Genomic DNA, 18910 nt, shown 5'->3' with positions numbered 1-18910 from the left:
GCCAAAATCAAGAGTTGGTGGCTTAACCAACTGAGCCACCCAGGTGCCCCAAGATTCACTGTATTTTATTCATTGTGAGCATATTTTTCTTTATCTCCTTAAGTGTAGTTATAATAACTGTTTAAAAATTCATCCAGTGAATGAATTGAATGAAAATGATAAAAAGGGCATAATACATCTTTGGAAGAATGAAAGTAAGGAGGTATACCCAACATTGGAGTACCTAAATATATTAAGCAAATACTAACAGATCTGAAGGGAGAAATAGACAACAGTACAATAATAGTAGGGGGACTTCTGTAACTCATTTTCAACAACAGATAGGGCAGTGGGACAGAAAATCAATAAGGAAGCATTGCACTTACACTATATCTTAGACCAAATAAATTTAACAAACATATACAAATTATTCCAACCAACAGCAGCAGAATACACATTCTTCTCAAGCATACATGGAACATTCTCCCAGATAGATTATATATTAGGTCACAAAACAAGCCTTAGCAAATGTAAGAAGATCGAGGTCATACCAAGTATGTTTTCCAACCACAAAGGTAAAAAACTAGAAGTCAATAATAGGATGAAAACTAGAATATTAATAAATGTGTGGAAATTAACCAACAGACTCCTGAACAACCAGTGGGTCAAAGAAGAAATCAAAAGGGAAATCAAAAAATATCTTTAAAGAAACAAAAATGGGAATACAACATACCAAAACTCGTGGGATGTACCAAAAGCAGTTCTTTGAGGTAAGTTTATGGCAGTTAATAATATAAAGATGACAAACAAACAGCCTGACTTTACACCTTTAAGGAACTAGGGGGGAAAAAGGCCAAACTAAACCTAAAGTTAAGAGAAGGAAAGAAATAACACATATCAAATCAAAGCAGAAATAAATGAAAGACCAGAAAATCAATATAAAATATCAATGAAACTAAGACAGCTTTTTTTTTTTTTTTTTTTTAAGATGAACAAAATTGATACACCTTAAGGTAGACTCTAAGAAAACAATACAGGAGTCAACATCAGAAATGAAGGAGGGGACATTACAACTGACACCACAGAAATACTAAGGATCATAAGAAATCAGTAATTGCAAACAAATTGGATACCCTAGAAGAAACAGATAAATTTATAGGAACATACAACTTACCATGGCTGAATCGGGAAGAAATAAAAAATTTGAATAGACCAGTAATAAATGAGATTGAAGTAGTAATCAAAAACCTCCCAACAAAGAAAAGTCTAAGATCAGATGGTTTCACTGGTGAATTCCACCAAACATCTAAAGAAGAATTAATGCTAATCCTTCTTAAAGTCTTCCAAAAATTTGAAGAGGAGGGAACACTCCCAAACTCATTTTATGGGGCCAGCATTACCCAGGTAAGGGCACTAGAAGAAAAGGGAACTACAGATGAATATACATATAGATGCAAAAACTGTCAAGAAATACTAGCAAACAAATTCATCAGCACGTTAAAGGGATCATACCATGATCAAGTATGATTTGTCCCTAGGATGCACGGATGGTTCGCATATTCAGATCAATAAGGGCGATACATCACATTAATAGAATGAAAGGTAAAAATCATATGATCATCTAAATAGATGCAGAAAAAAAGCACTTGACAAAATGAAACATCATTTCATCATAAAACTCTCCACAAATCGGATATAGAAGAAATGTACCTCAGTATAATAAAGGCCACATATGACAAACCCATAGCTAACAGCATACTCAACAGTGAAGGTTGAAAACTTTCTTGCTAAGATCAAGAAGAAGACAAGGGTGTTCACTCTCAATACTTCTGTTCAATATAGTGCTGGAAATCCTAGCCAGAGAAGTTAGTCAAGAAAAATAAATAACAGTCGTCCAAATTAAAAAGCAGTAAAATTGTCTCTGTTTACAGGTGATATGATCTTATATGTAGAAAATCTTTATATGTTCCACCAAAAAACCGTCAAAACTAATAAATTCAGTACAGTTTTAGGATACAATATCAATACTCCAAAATCAGTTTCATTTCTGTACACTAACCATAAACTATCTTTGAAATAAATAAAGCAATTTTATTTATGGCAGCATCAAGCATCATAAAATACTTAGGAATAAATGTAACCATGGAGATGAAAGAGGTGAAATATCTATACTGGAAATTATAAGACATTGATGAAAGAAATTGAAGAAGACACAAATAAAGACACATCCCATGTTTACTGATTGGAGGAATTAATATTGTTAAAAAGACTTTAGTACCCAAAGTGATCTACAGATTCAGTGCAGTTCCTATCAAAAGTCCAATGACATTTTCCAAAGAAATAGTTTAAAAAAATAAAAAAAAAAACAGTCCTAAAATTTGTATGGAACTACAAAAGACCTTGAATAGCCAAAGCTATCCTGAGAAATAACAAAGCTGGAGACATTATTCATAATAGCCCAAACATGGAAACAACCTAAGTGTCTATCAATGGATGAACGGATAAAGAAAATGTGGTGTATATATACTAGAGAGTATTGTTCAGCCATAAAAAGAAGGAAATCCTGCCTCTTGTGACAACATGGAATGACCTTGAGGACATTATTCTACTTTAGAAGTCAGATAGGGAAAGACCAGAACTGTATGGTGTCACTTATATGTGAAATGTAAAAAGCCAAATTTATAAAAACAGAGGATAAAATGGTGGTTTTCAGGGCCTGGGAGGTGAGTAGAATGAGGAGCTGTTGGTCAAAGGGCACAAATTTCCAACTGTAAGATGAGTATGTTCTGGGGATCTAATGTACAGCATGATCACTATAATTAACAATATTATATACTTGAAAGTTGTTAGGAGAGCAGGTCATATATGTTATTGCCATGCACAAAAATGATAATTATGTGAGTGGATGGAGATGTTAGGTACCCTGTTGTAATCATTTTGCAATATATATGCGTATCAAAACAGCACATTGTCTACCTTGAACTTATGTAAATTATATATCAATAATATCTCAGGAAAGCTGGAAGAAAAAAAAAGAAAGCAGTAGGAAGAGTGATAACTAATATAGCAGGGTGTATGAATCCACAAGTGAAAGTATAAACAGAGGTACGCGTGGAATGGAGAAGACAGTTCAGGACATATTGGTGCCTCCAGTGAAGCTGAGACTTTGGAGGTATGAGTTAATAATAGATGATGGGGTAAGATGAGGGACTTGAAAATAGTGTGATTTGTTGAATGTTAGTGTGCAAAACAGTGAATTCCTTTTCTTTCTTCTGCCTCATGCATGGAATATTTGCACTTAGATTCTTAGATGGAAGACTAGAAGATTCTTTTCTAGAGAAATTCATAAAAGACTGCCATGAAGTGCCATTTGGATTTCACCAGTAAAGAGGTTATCTCCCTCCTAGAACTCCCTAAAGTGAAGCCTGCTGGTTGACAAGTCTTTTCATCCTTACAGATCTTTCTGTCAACGCTTGAGTGACTTATTGTTAAATATAAATGGCCCCCAAGGATTAACAGACATTTCAGGGAAAAAATTTCCAACTGGGAAGAGAGAGACCCAAATTTACCAGTATGAGAAAACAAGTAATAACAATAAAAATTATCAGGAGGGAGCAGATAATGCAGAAACAGAGTAATATGTTAAAAAATTAATTTGTATTCTCAAAAATTAAAACAATTTTTTCAATATAAAAGTGGTACAAAGATCATCTGGAGGTTTTATAGGAAAATTCACTGTCCATTAGGAATTCCAGACAAAGGAAGAAAATGATCAGGGCAGTAATATGAGAAAATCCCCTTTATTCTGTGGGACTCAAATATCCAGGTTCATGGATAAATTACTTACCTAGCATAATGAACAAATGACACAATGACTAACACCAAGGTATGCCATTGTGAAATTTACAACAGATAGGGTAATAAAGAGGTTTGAAAAGCTTCTAGAGAGGAAATGTAATGTCTTATACAAAAGAATGAAGATCAAAATGACATTGTCTTTCTGGTTAGCAATAATGGGTACTAGAAGACAATGGAACAATGCTTTCAATAATCTGAGGAACCTTGAATTCTATACTCAGTTAAATGTTTTATCAGTTTATGTGAAGATGAGTCATTTTTTGATTGCAAGGACTCAGGAAATTTAACTCTCATATTTCATTTCTTAGGAATTACTTGAAGGTGTGCTCCAACAAAATGTGGGACTAAATTAATTGCAAGGTAGATATAGAGTTTATGAAACTATGTCTCTAACCCCAGTGAGACGTGAAAGTAAGTCCCCTCTAGAATGATATTTATGAAGCAGGGCCTATAGAACAATCAGCTCAGGTTACTTAAACCTGTAGGAAAAATAGAGTCTGGATAGGGTGCCTATTATGATAAGCTTTTTGAAGAAATAAAGATTATTATAGTTAGAATATTAGAGAATTTTAAAAAATTAGAGAATTTGAAACTCAAGTAACAACAAAAGCTATAATCAAAACAAAAACGTATAATCAAATATATATAGTCATCGTATAGATACATCCTGTGAGACAGGATGCTTACATGACATAATTATTAACACTGATTATTGCTTTAACTTAAAATACTATGCTGGGAAGAAAATTGATGAAGCAGAAAGGTAAAAAGGTAAGGAGTCTAGATTTTTTAAAAATTAATTCATTTTGAGAGAGAGAGAGAGTGAGAGAGAGCAAGCTTGCGAGCAGGGGAAGGGCAGAGAGAGAGAGAGAGATTGAGAGAGAGAGAGAGAGAGAGAGAGAGAGAGAGAGAGAGAGAATCCCAAGCAGTCTCTCAGCCCAGAGCCCGAGGTGGGGCATGAACTCACTAACTGTGAGATCACAACCTGAGCTGAAACCAAGAGCTGGATGCTTAACCAACTGTCACCCAGGCACCCCTAAGTGAGCTAAGTTTTTACTCTAAAGTATAAGGGTATTATTTAGAAATGTGGGTATAAAATGTTAACTCTACAGAACAGAATTGGGGTGTAGGAAAAAGCATAAGGAGGTTCTACTTATTATCATAAAATAATATTAGTATTATTGGATTTTTAAAAAAACCATGAACTTATATTCATTTGGCAGACATTTAAAGTGAAATAAATTAATTGGGAAAAGATGAAGTTTTTTAAAAAATGGAGTTGGTGCAAAATAACCATTTGAATGAGTGGTTTTCTGTCTCTATGTAACATTCAAGGTAAGTTGTAGGAGGATTAAGCATATTCATGTAAAATAAATGATAAAAGTACTAGAGGAAAATAAATACTGATAAAATTGTAGAGTGGACATTAAATCTTTTTACATAGCCAAATCTAATTTATTTATTTTCAACATTTATCTTTTCATCTAGATTTTCTACTTCTAGAAATTCCCCTAATAAAATAATTAACTATACACACAAACTTTTAGCTCTGGAGATAGTCTGTGCAGTATTATTAAACAGCAAAATATTGGAAGCAATATATATCTCTTATAGTAGGTTATGTTTAAATAAATGTGTTCTTTTAGTCATTCATTTATTCATTCATTCATTCATTAAAATTTATTTATTTTGAGAGAGAGAGAGAGAGAGCAGAAGAGCGAGGGTGGAGCAGAGAGAGATAAGGGGAGAGAATCCCAAGCAGGCTCTGCGCTGTCAGTGCAAAGCCCGACATGGGGCTTGAACTCATGAACAGTGAGATAGTGATCTGAGCCCAAATCAAATTGGACGCTTAACCAACTGAGCCACCCAGGCACCCCTAAATAAATGTGTTCTTTTAAATGCAATACAATGCAGATATTGTAATAGATGGTTTTATTTGTAGAGAAGTAGATTTGTGATATATTTTTGAGCAAAAAGAAAATTAAAAGAACTTTATTTGGTATGGTTCTTTTTTTGGCCTACCAGTATACATGGTAATTGCTCATAAATAGAAAATGCAGATAAGCAAGAACAGTCTTTTACATGCACAGAAATCTTTATATGTGGGGTTGTCATTCATCAAAATAACTGATATTACTGAGTGGAGATTTTGATAGATTTTTTTTCCCTTTACTTTTTTGTAATTTATTTTATAATTAATTGTAATTAACATGTTTGTGTGTTGACAAAGGAAAATGATAGCGTTTAAAAAGAGCAGAGAATTCTAATTTACAAGAGAATTCTGTAATTTTACTATTGTGCCATACAAAACGTAACACCCTACATGTAGTACATCTTATTGCAGTGAATTTTGTTAATGCAAAAACATCCCCCTCGCCATTGAAATATAAAATATAGGTTTAAAAATTGTTTTTTAATGTTTATTTGTTATTGAGAGTCAGAGAGAGACAGAGAGTGAGCAGGGGAGGAGCAGAGAGAAAGGGAGACACAGAATCTGCAGCAGGTTCCAGGCTCTGAGCTGTCAGTGTAGAGCCCAATGCAAGGCTTGAACTCATGAACCGTGAGATCATGACCTGAGCTGAAGTTGGAGGCTTAACTGACTGAGCCACCCAGGCGCCCCATATAAAATATAGATTTAAATATGAACTGGAGACTTTCAAAGGGCTAAGGATCCCAGTTATAATTTAATTAATTAGAGAGAGTAAGAGACAGAGGAAGGGAAGAGAGAGAGAGCGGGAGCAAGACAGAGAGAGAGACAGAGAGACAGAGAGAGAGAGAGAGAGAGAGAGAGAGAGAGAGAGAGAGAGAATCTTAAGCAAGCTCCATTCCCAGCATGGAGCTTGATGAAGGGCTTGATCTCACAACTGTGGGATCATTACCTAAACTGAAATCAAGAGTAGGGTGCTTAACCGACTAAGCCACCCAGGCACCCCAGGATCCCGGTTATAATTTCAAAGGGAATGTAGTGAACACCTTCCTCAATTAAAAAATAAAAAGTTCCGATGGTATCATAATCCTAGATTTCTCATCTTACTGATGGAAATTTTTGGGGATCTGATTAAGTTACATGCAAAACTGTTTATCCCTCATTTATTTATGTATTTATTTATAAAAATTTTTGGAGGGCTCCTGGGTGGCTCAGTCGGTTAAGCATCTGACCTCTGCTGGGGTCATGATCTTGTGATACGTGGGTTCGAGCCCCACGTGGGGCTCTGTGCTGACAGTTCAGAGCATGGATCCCGCTTTGGATTCTGTGTCTCCCTCTCTCTCTGTACCTCCCCCACTCGCTCTCTGTCTCTCTGTCTCTCTCTCAACAATAAATAAAGAATAAAAAATTTTAAAAAAAAAGTAAAAAAAATTTTTTAATGTTTATTTATTGTTGAGAGAGAGAGAGAGAGAGAGAGAGAGAGAAAGAACATGAGCAGGGGAGGGGCAGACAGCAAAGGAGACACAGAATCTGAAGCAGGCTCCTGGCTCTGAGCTGTCAGCACAGAGCTGGATGCGGGACTCGAACCGCCAGATCACAACCCGAGCCGAACTCGGACCCTTAACAGACTGAGGCACCCAGGTGCTCGTTTATCCCTCGTTAAAAGTATTATACAAAGTACACATACATGTATACATATATACACTCCTATGGACACTAATATGCAACAATAACTTTTTAAATATGATCTTTCATATGTTGCTTTTCCTTAATTTTGAATCACTATCTTGTTTTGTTTTCTGTTTGTTTCTTTGAATTGGATATTGGAGCTGGTTGCCAGAGTAGTGCTGGTGAATGTGCAGAAACTCTGTTCTGATATTGCAGCTTTTTTGTACTTCTCTTGTTTGGTGAGATTCAAAGAGGCAACTTTAGATTTTTTATATCTTGATCTTGACAGTTATTTTCATGGTTATTATTTGGGCCTCAGACTTAAAACAGAGGTCATAGTCCTACTTCACTTTATTATCGTATGGGATATTATTTTCGCTTTGGCTTCCCTGAGGGAACCTGGGAGGTTGTATTTGAGTGGTTTATTCAAGCACATGATCTGTCAGAGTAGGGGTCAGGAGGAGTGAGAAGAGAAGTTGGTGGAGTCCGTACAATGTTACATTTGTAGGGCAGTCTGGTTCTTTAATCCATGGGGCCTTCTGAGAAGCCATATGGAACTGATGGCAGTGGGAGAGACAGAATGGGGAAGCATTTATCTGTCAGCTCTTTGGTCAAGGCTGTCTCCCTTCTGGGTTAAGACTCACGAATGCTAAGTAGTTCTGATGGTGCTCAAAGCCCCAGGGCAGGAAGGAAGCTAGGGGTATGGTATAAATGTGAGAGCTGGTTTCAGGTTCTACTGTGAGACACTGTCCAAGGCTGCCCACAACAGGTTGCTGATGCTCTACCTGGAATAAGCTGAGGCTGAGAGGATCTGAAGTGGAGCACAAGAGGTGTTTGGCACAGATATCTAGGCCTTAAAATGTAGTACGAATGCAAAATTGAGTGGCAGTGTGTAGCAATATTAGATGCCATTAATGATAATGCATCTAAATATTGCTAGCTCAGGTGCTTCCATAACAGATGGTAAAACAAGGCTCCTATCTCATTTTCAGAAGGATGACAGGTGGAACTTAAAATTCTCAGTGTTGTTTTTGTTTTTGTTTTTGTTCTTTGTAGATAGGGATGTTACACAGAGAAGGAAGGAACTTACCCAAAGTTGCAGAATTACTGAGTTTAAGAGCTTAGATTTAAAGATGTGCCTTGCTCCAAGAAGCCTATACATATACAGATACACACACACACACACACACACACACACACACACACACACACACCCTATAATTGAAGTTTATATATTTATGTCAGGTCTCCAAGCCTATAAGCCTAGACCTCTCTTCTGATTCTAAAGGTCATTTGTATGTGTTTCTTTAGTCCACTAGAGGTCAGTATTGGGTTGATAAAGACTGGAGACTGCTTTATTCACAGAATTTTAACTGAGTCTTACTGCTAGGTACCATTGGAAGTGGTATTTCACAATAAAACTTAACTTCTTAGGATAGGTAGGGTACCTCACAGACACGTTTTGACAGTTTTAAAAGTGTCAAAAGATACATTTTTAGGTTAATAGTCCAGATTAAGTAATTTGTATAGGTGTTCCCTCCCTCCACCCTTCTGTCTCTTTTTTGTTCCCTCTTTCATAGTTAGGAAAACATCCAAATCATCTCTTTTATTGAACTAGATTTCATTCTTACATATATTTCTTTTGTTGTCTATTGCCTTTATGTAGTAAACATTTATATAAATTTGCTCCGTATATATCACTGTGTCTGGGTTTGGAGGATTCTAAGAATGCTAAGATGTGTTTCCTATCCTCAAAGAGAGACGAGTTACATGTTCAAGGGCTGTACTGGCCTGTTTGTTTGTTTTTTTTAACCTGTCTATCTGGCACGTTTACCAAGCTCATCTTCTCTGTCTTCTTTCAACTTTTTATTTTCGTGGTTTTTATGGTTTGCCACCATCTAGTCGTCAAGACCAGGATCCTGGAGTTATTCTTATTTCCTTCACCTCTTCTGTGTACTTCCATGTACAACAGAAATCAGTAAGTTCTGTTACTTCTCCTAGTTATCTGTCTGCTGCCTACCTTTAATTCAAGTCCTCATCATTGTTGTTTGGACTGTTACGGTGATCTATATTAGTTTTTCTGTTTCTAGTCTTTACCTTCTCCCAGTTGACCACTCTTCTGCTCCTGGAGAGTTTGCCTGAATTAGAAAGCTGATGTTGTTCTTTCCTGCTTATGTTCTTTCATTGTTTCTCCATACCTACTAGTGAACCTTGAAACTGCTTTGTATGGTTTCTTTATCTCTTGGTAGTTCATTATCACTTACGCTTTTATACATAATTACTTATTCCTTGGGTGAATAATGTTATTTCACATGCAGTGATCTTTTCTCATGCTGTTTCCTTCCTTCTAGAATGCTTATCCTTTTTACCTATCTCCCTTTGTAAAAATCATATTTATCTTTTAAAACCACAGTTTGCTACCCCTTCCTCTGTGGAGTCCATTTTTAATCCTCTCCACACATATATGGCTACTTTGTCCTATGTCCAATTATTGTACCTGTGTATCTGTTTTTCTGCTTATTACACTGAATTTCAGTCACTTATTTGCCTATCTATGCTTCCTGTAACAGTATGACATGAGGTTTGTGAGTTAGGGACTCCATCTTATTCTTTGTAGACCCAGTATGTAGCACAATGCCTGGTACCAATAGATATTCAGGACCTGTTTGACTGAAAGTAGGGATGCGGAGAGGATGCTCTGGGAATTAGCACAGTGAGAGAAGACTTCCTAAAGAAAGAAGAATTCTAGTTGGGATTCAGAGTACAGGTTGGATTCAGGTGGGGAGAGGTCATCCGCTAGAGAAATGGCATAATATTCGTAGTATATTAAGTGGTAGAGTTTGATCCAAGTGGAAGACTCATGTTGGAGAGTACTGGGTAAGTACATTGGAAAATTAGGTTCAGCTTCCATTATGGTGGAGTCGAAGGGAAGTTGGGATCGAATTGGGATTTGTACTTTTTGAAATTTTTCCTCCCACTTCCCCTCACACTCAATTTGTGTGATGAATAATGTGGTTTAAGAAGAGCCTGGCTGTAGTATGCAGGGGAATTCTAATGAGAAGGTGATGAGTTCCATTTTAGGCATGTTGGAAGTGAGGTGGAGAAACTCACAAGCAATATAGGCAATGTGCTACTGGAGATGTGCTGCTGGGTCATGGGAGACTGGTAAGAGAAGAGGGCTTGTGGGAGAAATCTTGCTTAATTTCTCTATATTAGGAAATCAGAGAAGAATATACATGAGGGAATCTTGAGGAAGAGGTAATTAATGTTTAAAAATTGGTCATGAAGAGAATGAACAATTAAGAAAAAGAAAATACCTCAATACTTTCTAATGTCTGCTTGTCTGCTTGGCACCTTCTCCCCCAACTCTAACATAGGAGGCAGAAATTGGTCAGCTGCTTCTTTGGCTCATGGTTATAAGGGTTGTCTTTGGAGGGACAGAATAAATGGTCCTGGTGAGATAGTTTAGCATGGTAGAAAAGAGCTCTGAAGGGCTTTTGTTGTTGTTTTTTTTTTCATGGACTTAGGATCCCATTTTAATTTTAGCATATATTACATGTATTTATATACTTACATCTGTATTTATTCTTTCCCACTTCATTCCAACCCCATAACATATGGTTTGGATAGATGGTAATTTTCATTTGCATTCATAATGAGTAATATCTTAGTATTTCATTGTTCTACCTGAGATTCTTTGTTTCTGACTTGGCCACTTCTGCTTAGCAGATCTGCTCTGACTGCTCTTTTATGGACTGAAGCCTTGATAATTTTGACAGGACCCCAAGTTCTGTTAAAGCCTTAGAATACAACTTGCAGTGCTTTGATTTCTAGCAGAGGGTTTGCTGTCTTAATTTGCCTATTTGGCCGAAACTGCATTCCTTCAAATTGATGGGAACGCCGGACACCACCTGAAAAGAACAAATCATAGAAGACCTAAAATTACTTCGATAGGATACTTTCAGATTTGTATCATTTCAAGTTTAAATGATAGTACTGAAGTGTGGCTTCTCTTGATTGCTTTTGATATGCTGATAGTATTTTACTGATTATGAAGAAAAATAAATGACTTGGGATTGAATGGAATAAGACCACCTTATGAAAGCTTTTGGTTTTGTTATACTGAAGAAGATAGGCTTAAAGGACAAGTGATCACTGTAGTCCAGGGCTTGCTTTTTTAAATATGAAAACTCTAGGAAGTTCTTCCTTCCTTTGTGCCTTCCCAGAGACCTGGATCCCTTTTTGCGTGGTTTGCTTGAAAGTAGAAAAGAACTTATTACTTTTGAGAGAGATAGAAAGACTATGCTATCTAATTTAGGGGTCAAATGCTTGGAGGACAGGTATGTTTTATGTACATATGTAAATTAAATGTTTTTGGATACCCTCTCTATCTCAGTTTGTTACTGAAGCCATGTATATTTTATGTAAGTCAAATCAAAATATCAGTGAGTATTATGCATAGAAACAAGCTTGTCCATTGATTCAAATCTCTGGAATGTAGATTCTTTTCATTTTCTTGGCAGAAACTAGCTCACATAGTTCAAGTTTTTCTCTGTCCTATTATGATTGCCTCATTTAACCAGTGCCTGGACTAACATCTTATACTTAATATTTATCTTGAATTTTTAAAAAGTATTTATTTATTTAGAGAGAAAACAAGCAGGGGAGAGGCAGAGAGAGAGAGAGAGAGAGAGAGAGAGAGAGAGAGAGGGAGAGAGAGGGAGAGAGAGAGAGAGAGGAGGACAGAGGATCTGAAGTGGGCTCTGCACTGATAGCAGAGAGCCCGATGTGGGGCTTGAACCCATGAAATAGGAGTTCATGACCTGAGCTGAAGTCGGGCACTTAACTGACTGAGACACCCAATGCCCCTTATCTTGAATTTCTTAATGTCATTCAGAATATTTGGAGACTTTTATTTTCTCCAGAACTAATTTCTACCTGTCACTGTGGAAAAATGCCATATATTGATTCAGAAAGGTATATTTTGAGAGGCCATTCTTCTTCTTCTTCTTCTTCTTCTTCTTCTTCTTCTTCTTCTTCTTTTTGGCATTGGAATGTGAAATTTCTTTATTTTTAAAAATTTTTTAATGTTTATTTATTTATTTTTATTTTTCCAGTTTTATTGAGGTACAAGTGACCTATAAGTTCTTAAGCTTTGTATCTTGGGATGATACCAAGTATTATGAAAAAAACTGGAAGTTCCATTATGAACTTTTGGAACATGCTCAGTTAAACGAAATTAAAGAAGTTTCCTTAAAAAGGATTTCTCTTACTTTTTATTCTGTTAATGTGCATTGTGGCTCCAAGAAGGCTCCAAGACAGCAGTGTTTCCCATTTATGTGACAACAGAACCTTTTGTGGGGGAAATATTTTGTCATGCTTTGAGGGACTGTGGGTAGAGTAGGAAGATCTCTGACCCGGAATTTGGGAAATCACACGTTGAACTTCCGATTTACCACCAACTAGCCTTGTGACCTCAAACGGATCCTTTGCCTTCTAGACTCAGTTTCCTAAGTAGTGACTAAGGTCATACAGCTCTAATACTGTGTGGATTACTACTTATGTTGTTGACTGCATCGTGACACTTTCCACCTCTTTGTATGTATTAAAACCACACCATCTGAATCTGTTTTGTAAAGTTGAGGGGATTACGTTTCCTTTTTATGAAAGTTCAGAAGAAGAAACCCTTTAAAATTTTGTTTTCCACAGATAAAGGCCATGCAATCCTGAAGGATTAGTTAGTTCAAATTATTAAGATGTTTCATTCCCCTGATTACATTCTATTGGTCTCTTAATACCACAGAGATTATAACCACTGTTCTTAAGAGTCTGCTAAGCTAAAAAGTTCTTGTCTTTCTTCCCTCAACCACAATGATTCCAGTATGGCATTTATCTCATAAGAGATACATATTTAGTCATTTGCACTAATCTCTTGGCTACTTATGTGAAAAAGGGTAGATTGTATTTTTGTGATTATTTACTGGGTATATTTGGAAAGTCTAATGATAATATTGATTATCTTTTTTCTTTCTGGGGAAAATGAATCAAGATGGGTAACATCAGGGTTAAAAATGTATACATTGAGGGACACCTGAGTGGCTCAGTTGGTTAAGTGTCTCTTTGTTTCGACTCAGGTCATGATCTCACGGTTCATCAGTTCAAGCCCTTCATTGGGCTTTGCACTGCCAGCATGGGGTCTGCTTGGGATTCTCTCTCTCTGTCTCTCTCTGTCCCTACCCCATTTGCACTCCCTCTCTTTCTCTCTCAAAATAAATAAACTTAAAAAAATTATTTTTTGATGTTTTTATTTATTTTTGAGACACAGAGAGACAGAGCATGAGCAGGGGAGGGGCAGAGAGAGAGGGAGACAGAGAATCTGAAGCAGGCTCCAGGCTCTGAATTGTTGGCACAGAGCCCAACGCGGGGCTTGAACTCACGAGCTGTGAGATCGTGACCCAAGCTGAAGTCGGATGCCCAACCGACTGAGCCACCCAGGTGCCCCAGTAAATAAACTTTTAAAAAACATTTAAAAAAATATATGTTAATATGTTTGATTTTATTTCTGGGACTAAAACTATGAATTAAGACATTTTGTTGTATTTTTCTTTAAGATACCAGTTTGTTCAATATTAGAAGTTCTTTGAATGCTTAATCAAATTTTGTTTCTTTTCTCTCTTTCTTTCTTTTTGTGATGTGTGCATATGTGTTTCTATCCTAGGCTCAGCAACAGAGAAACCTGGATAACATCGTCTTGCAACAACCCAGAATAGGTAGCAAGAGAAAATCTAAGAAAGATGCATACACAATTTTTGATACAGAGATAGAAAGCACTAGCCCCAAGTCTGAACAGGACTCAGGAATTCTGGATGTTGAAGATGAGGAAGATGATGAAGAGGTAACCAACATTTGAATTGGGGAAAGGGGACTAATTACTAGGTTTAAATGTAGTATATTTGAGATATGATGAAGAATTTATCTATGTAATATAGCTTGTGTGATCTTCTGCATCACAATTATCCACAATTAAATTTAACCCACAATCAAATTATCATTTTAAATCCAGATGAGCCTCAACTTAAGGAAACTGAAGATGCACCATGATATCTTAGAATCTAATTTTTTAGATTTTGAATACAATCATCCACCTTTTTTTTTTTTTTTTTTTTTTAAGTTTCAAGGTTTTTGATTGTATACTGACTGGGCACTACATTAAGGAAAGAGTAGAGTTTATCTGACCTAGAGAAAGATCTAGATGACCTCCACTGAAACTGGAACATAGCTACTTGAGATAAAAGATTTTATTTTATTTATTTATTTTTTTAATAGTTTATTTAATTTTGAGAGAGAAAGCATAAGCATGGGAGGGGAAGGGAAAGAGGGGGACAGATGATCCGAAGCAGACTGACAGCAGAGAGCCTGATGTGGAAGCTTGAACCCACAAACCATGAGATCATGACCTGAGCCAAAGTCGGATGCTCAACTGAGTCACCCAGGTGCCCCAAAAGATAGTGTTTTAAACAGTGTGTGCAAATAAAGGGATCTTAGACTGAAAATATAAAGAGGCTTGAGAAAGTTGACAATACATTTCTGGAGGAAATAAATAGGAGTGCTTATAGAGAATTTGGGAATTTTGTGACATATCTGTAACCTCTTTAGTTCTGTGTCACTTTCAGGTAAAGAATAAGATTGAGTGGCTTCAGTAGTACATATATTTATGTCCTGATTTGTTCTTAGAAGTACATTCAGTGGGTTTTTAAAAATAAAACTACTGTGACGTTTGAGAAATCTTGTTAACCTGTTTTTCTAAATACCATTTGCATAAACTGGATCAGTTTCTTTGTGAATGTAGTGGTTAGGAGCATGAACTTTGGAGTCATACAGATTTTATTCAGATTCTGGCTTTGCCTTTTAATTCAATTTTATTTTTTAAAATTCTCATTAAAACTTGTATCATTTACTTTTTAAATGTCCACTGACATGTGTGAGGAACCATTTATGCCTGCACTCTGTAACCTGTTTGCCTTCAAGTCTTGTCTGCTTTTCATTGTTTCATGTCTCCTGATGAATTTGGGTTCACTGTCTTCCCCACCTGTGTTCTTTGTTCTGTCCTCCTGCCCTTCTTATTCTTTATTTTCCTCTCCTCCCCAAAACTATACCCCCAAACTTGTCACTGTCTAATTTTGTAATCTTAGATAATTGTTTAACCTGTTGGAACTTTAGTCTTCATCCATCAAGTAAAGACAGTAGTCTCTGCCCCGTAGAATTGCACAAGTGTCTGCTCCATAAAAGGTAGTCAGCAAATGTTAGTTCCTGTCCTGTTGTTACTCTTCTTTGCTGACTTCTGTTATGTTTCACTACCTCCATATTCTTCGTTGGGATATGTTTATTATGTAAATGAGGGACATTAGTAGGTAATAATGCGTGAAAGTTCCATCAAAATCCCTATTGTACGTGGATAAGAAATAGAGCGAAGAAAAGAATCAGGCGTTTGCCTATACCTGTAGAAATAAAACGGGGCAGAGAAACTTGATCCCCTGAGTGTTCGGCATTGTCTCTTCTTGCCTGGAATGACTGATATGGTAGGATATGGGTCCATCCTGGAGAGCAGATTGTCAGGTATTAGGCCCATCACTGATGACAAGTTATAGTAGTACCACAATCAAGCATCAGAAGCAAGAAAGACCAGCTAATGCCTTTTATTTACATTTTGGGTGCCTGTTAAGGAAATTATATTCTATCAGGCACTATGACCTAAGGAAATAGAAGTTAGACATAGTCCGTGCCTCTGCATAATACATGCCTCAAAGAGATGACTAGATGATAATATGAAAGAATAAAATATATGCATAGTGCTGACATATAGTGAGAACCTTATGGATGTAAGCCATTCTTTATTATAAACTCACTGAAGATCCTGGGCAAATCCTTTTTAATTTTTGTGCTCTCTTTCTTTGTTTTGTCTTCTGAGGTCCAGAGAAGATAAAGAAAGTGGGACTAGTGAAATGTGTTGAGGGTTCCTCATAAATGAAATATCATAAGAATGTACTTGGAAGTTAACATTTTAAAATGGTCATGTATCCCAAATCAAACAGAATCCTGTTAGACTTGCTGATTGAGCTCTTACAACAAGAATTCAGCACTTCGCTGTCATCTAATGGCATCCTATCTTAAAAAAAATCCTACCTTCTATTTATTTACTTCTCAGTTTGAATCTTCTTCAAGTGCACATTCTTAATCTCAAACCTCATGTAGAGAATTATTTATTTAGATGTCTCCAAACTGGTTTCTTGGCATAGTTCTTGCATGGTGTGAATAAATTCTTCAGATAAGGTCTTTCGTGACCCACTGTGACGTTCTGACCTTCATTCTTGTCATTCTTCAACAGACCTCATTGAGAGCAGCGTAAATAGTTTTTGAAATATTTTGACTTCTAAACTGTGGCATACAATCCTGTAGGGCAGTGATTCTTAATCTATTTGGGGTCATATATTCCTTTGAGAGATTGATAAAAAAATATAGGGAGTATTTTCCCAGTGAAATATGCATATATTCACTCATGAAAGGTTCTGCATGAAATTTCAGGGGATTCGTGAAACTCATGTTGCTCTTCAGGACCCCTGTTAGAACCCGTGTTATAGGTTAAGTGCTTCTTAAATTTTAATGTCCGTAGGAATCACTTTGGAGTCATATTAAAATGCACATTTAGATTCTGCAGGTAGGGGGTGAAATCTGAGAATCTGCATTTTTCACAAGCTCCCAGGTAAGGATGATGCTTCTCTCTGCAGAGCACATTTTGAGTTGCAAGGCTATAGAGGACCTTGAGGAAGCATTTTTAGTGCCTAAAGAAAACAAAACCCCTGAATGTTTAGATGTCTTACTGAGTTTTCATTAAAATGTCTTAAATTTTTTCTAACAATGAATGCAGTACTTAAGAGAAAGTTATATTTTGCTTTCTAAAATCTGTTGCTTACAGATTACCAGCATTATTTTTCGTGAAATTTTATGATTCTCATTTAATGTATTTAAGTCTAGGTATTATTCTCTGAAAGTCTAGGTATTTTTCTCCTTCTTGTACTTTGAACAAAAGTGTATTTAGTGCACTTTTAGTATTCTTTGAGTCAAGTGACATTTGTAGGCTATTAACTATGTCTTTAGTGTGGTGATACTTAATGGGAGACTACAGAATGAGATGGGTAGAAAAACCCGAACACCTAGAAAGTGCTTTGAACTTAGGAAACAGATATTTAATTTATTGTTGAACTGAAGTAAAGTTTGTGCCAGAGGTAGAAAAACTGAATAGCCTGGGAAATGAAGATGAAGTCACAGCAGTAAATTGTCATGTTGGATGAAAGACCAGCTCACATGGAGAACCAACTGACAGAGTCAGTCTCTCTTTTTTTTTAATCAATTGTTTTAAACATTTATTTTATTTATTTTTGATAGAGCTTGAGCTGGGAGGGGCAGAGAGAGGGAGACAGAGAATCAGGCTCCATGCTGTCAGCACAGAGCCTGATGTGGGGCTCAAACCCACGAAGTGTGAGATCATGACGTGAGCTGAAATCCAGTTGGATGCTTAACTGACTGAGCCACCGGCGCGCCCTGACAGAGTCAGTCTCTTGATTGCTGAGAAGATGTTGTAGGAAAAGTATTCCTCTGTAAAATTCTCTATTTGTATCTAAGCTAATGAAAGAGTCACCTTAATTAATGTAAGTTTTTTTAAACTTGTCGTATATTAAAGTTGAACTATGTACACTACTGATACTTGATCATTTTTGACCTACAACTTAATTAAATTGATTTTCAGTGGAAATATGTATGATTTGGCACATACATACATATCATATGATACATAATGTATCTCATCACAGTGCTTGGCACATACAATGCTACCATTATATATTAGTTAAGATGATGGCATTATGACTGTGTCTTTTTTGGGAAATAAAGGTGAAACACAAGTTGATACAGTTCTTGATAATGTATATTTGCGTGGACTGATGGAACACTATCTACTGTAAACAAAACAATCTGCTTGAAATAAAGCAGTATTGAGTAAGAAATAATTTGGAGAAGCAGGGCCTATGACTCTTTTTTTTGTTTCTGGGTTACTTCAGAACTTCTGCATTTTTTTTTTTTTTTTTTTGGTTTATTTATTTTGAGAGAGAGAGAGAGAGAGAGAGAGAGAGAGAGAGAGAGAGAGAGTGCAAGTTAGGGAGGGGCAAAGAGAGAAGGAGAGAGAGAATCCCAAGCAGGCTCTACACTCAATGTGAAGCCCAACATGGGGCTAAATCCCATGAACTGTGAAATCATGACCTGAGCTGAAACCAAGAGCTAGATGGACAGTCAACTGACTGAGCCACCCAGGCTCCCCAAAGACCTTTTGCATTTTTCCTTCTTTTTTCTTTTCTTTTCTTTTCTTTTCTTTTCTTTTCTTTTCTTTTCTTTTCTTTTCTTTTCTTTTCTTTTCTTTTCTTTTCT

The 18910-nt window shown here is 36.4% G+C and overlaps 1 protein-coding gene across 10 annotated transcripts in view; it reads left to right on the top strand.

Annotated features, from left to right (window-relative positions):
* EXOC6B (exocyst complex component 6B) overlaps nt 1–18910 on the top strand; it is a 613079-nt gene that overhangs the window by 237336 nt on the left and 356833 nt on the right. For all 10 annotated transcript variants that reach the window (XM_045054390.1, XM_045054386.1, XM_045054387.1 and 7 more), the window contains one exon: nt 14151–14327. In XM_045054390.1, coding sequence (XP_044910325.1) covers nt 14151–14327 — 177 coding nt within the window. The remainder of the gene's footprint in view (nt 1–14150; nt 14328–18910) is intronic.

This window comes from Felis catus, chromosome A3, assembly GCF_018350175.1.
Source record: "Felis catus isolate Fca126 chromosome A3, F.catus_Fca126_mat1.0, whole genome shotgun sequence".
In the NCBI taxonomy this organism is placed as follows: domain Eukaryota; kingdom Metazoa; phylum Chordata; class Mammalia; order Carnivora; family Felidae; genus Felis; species Felis catus.
This window is presented reverse-complemented; position numbering and strand designations above follow the sequence as displayed.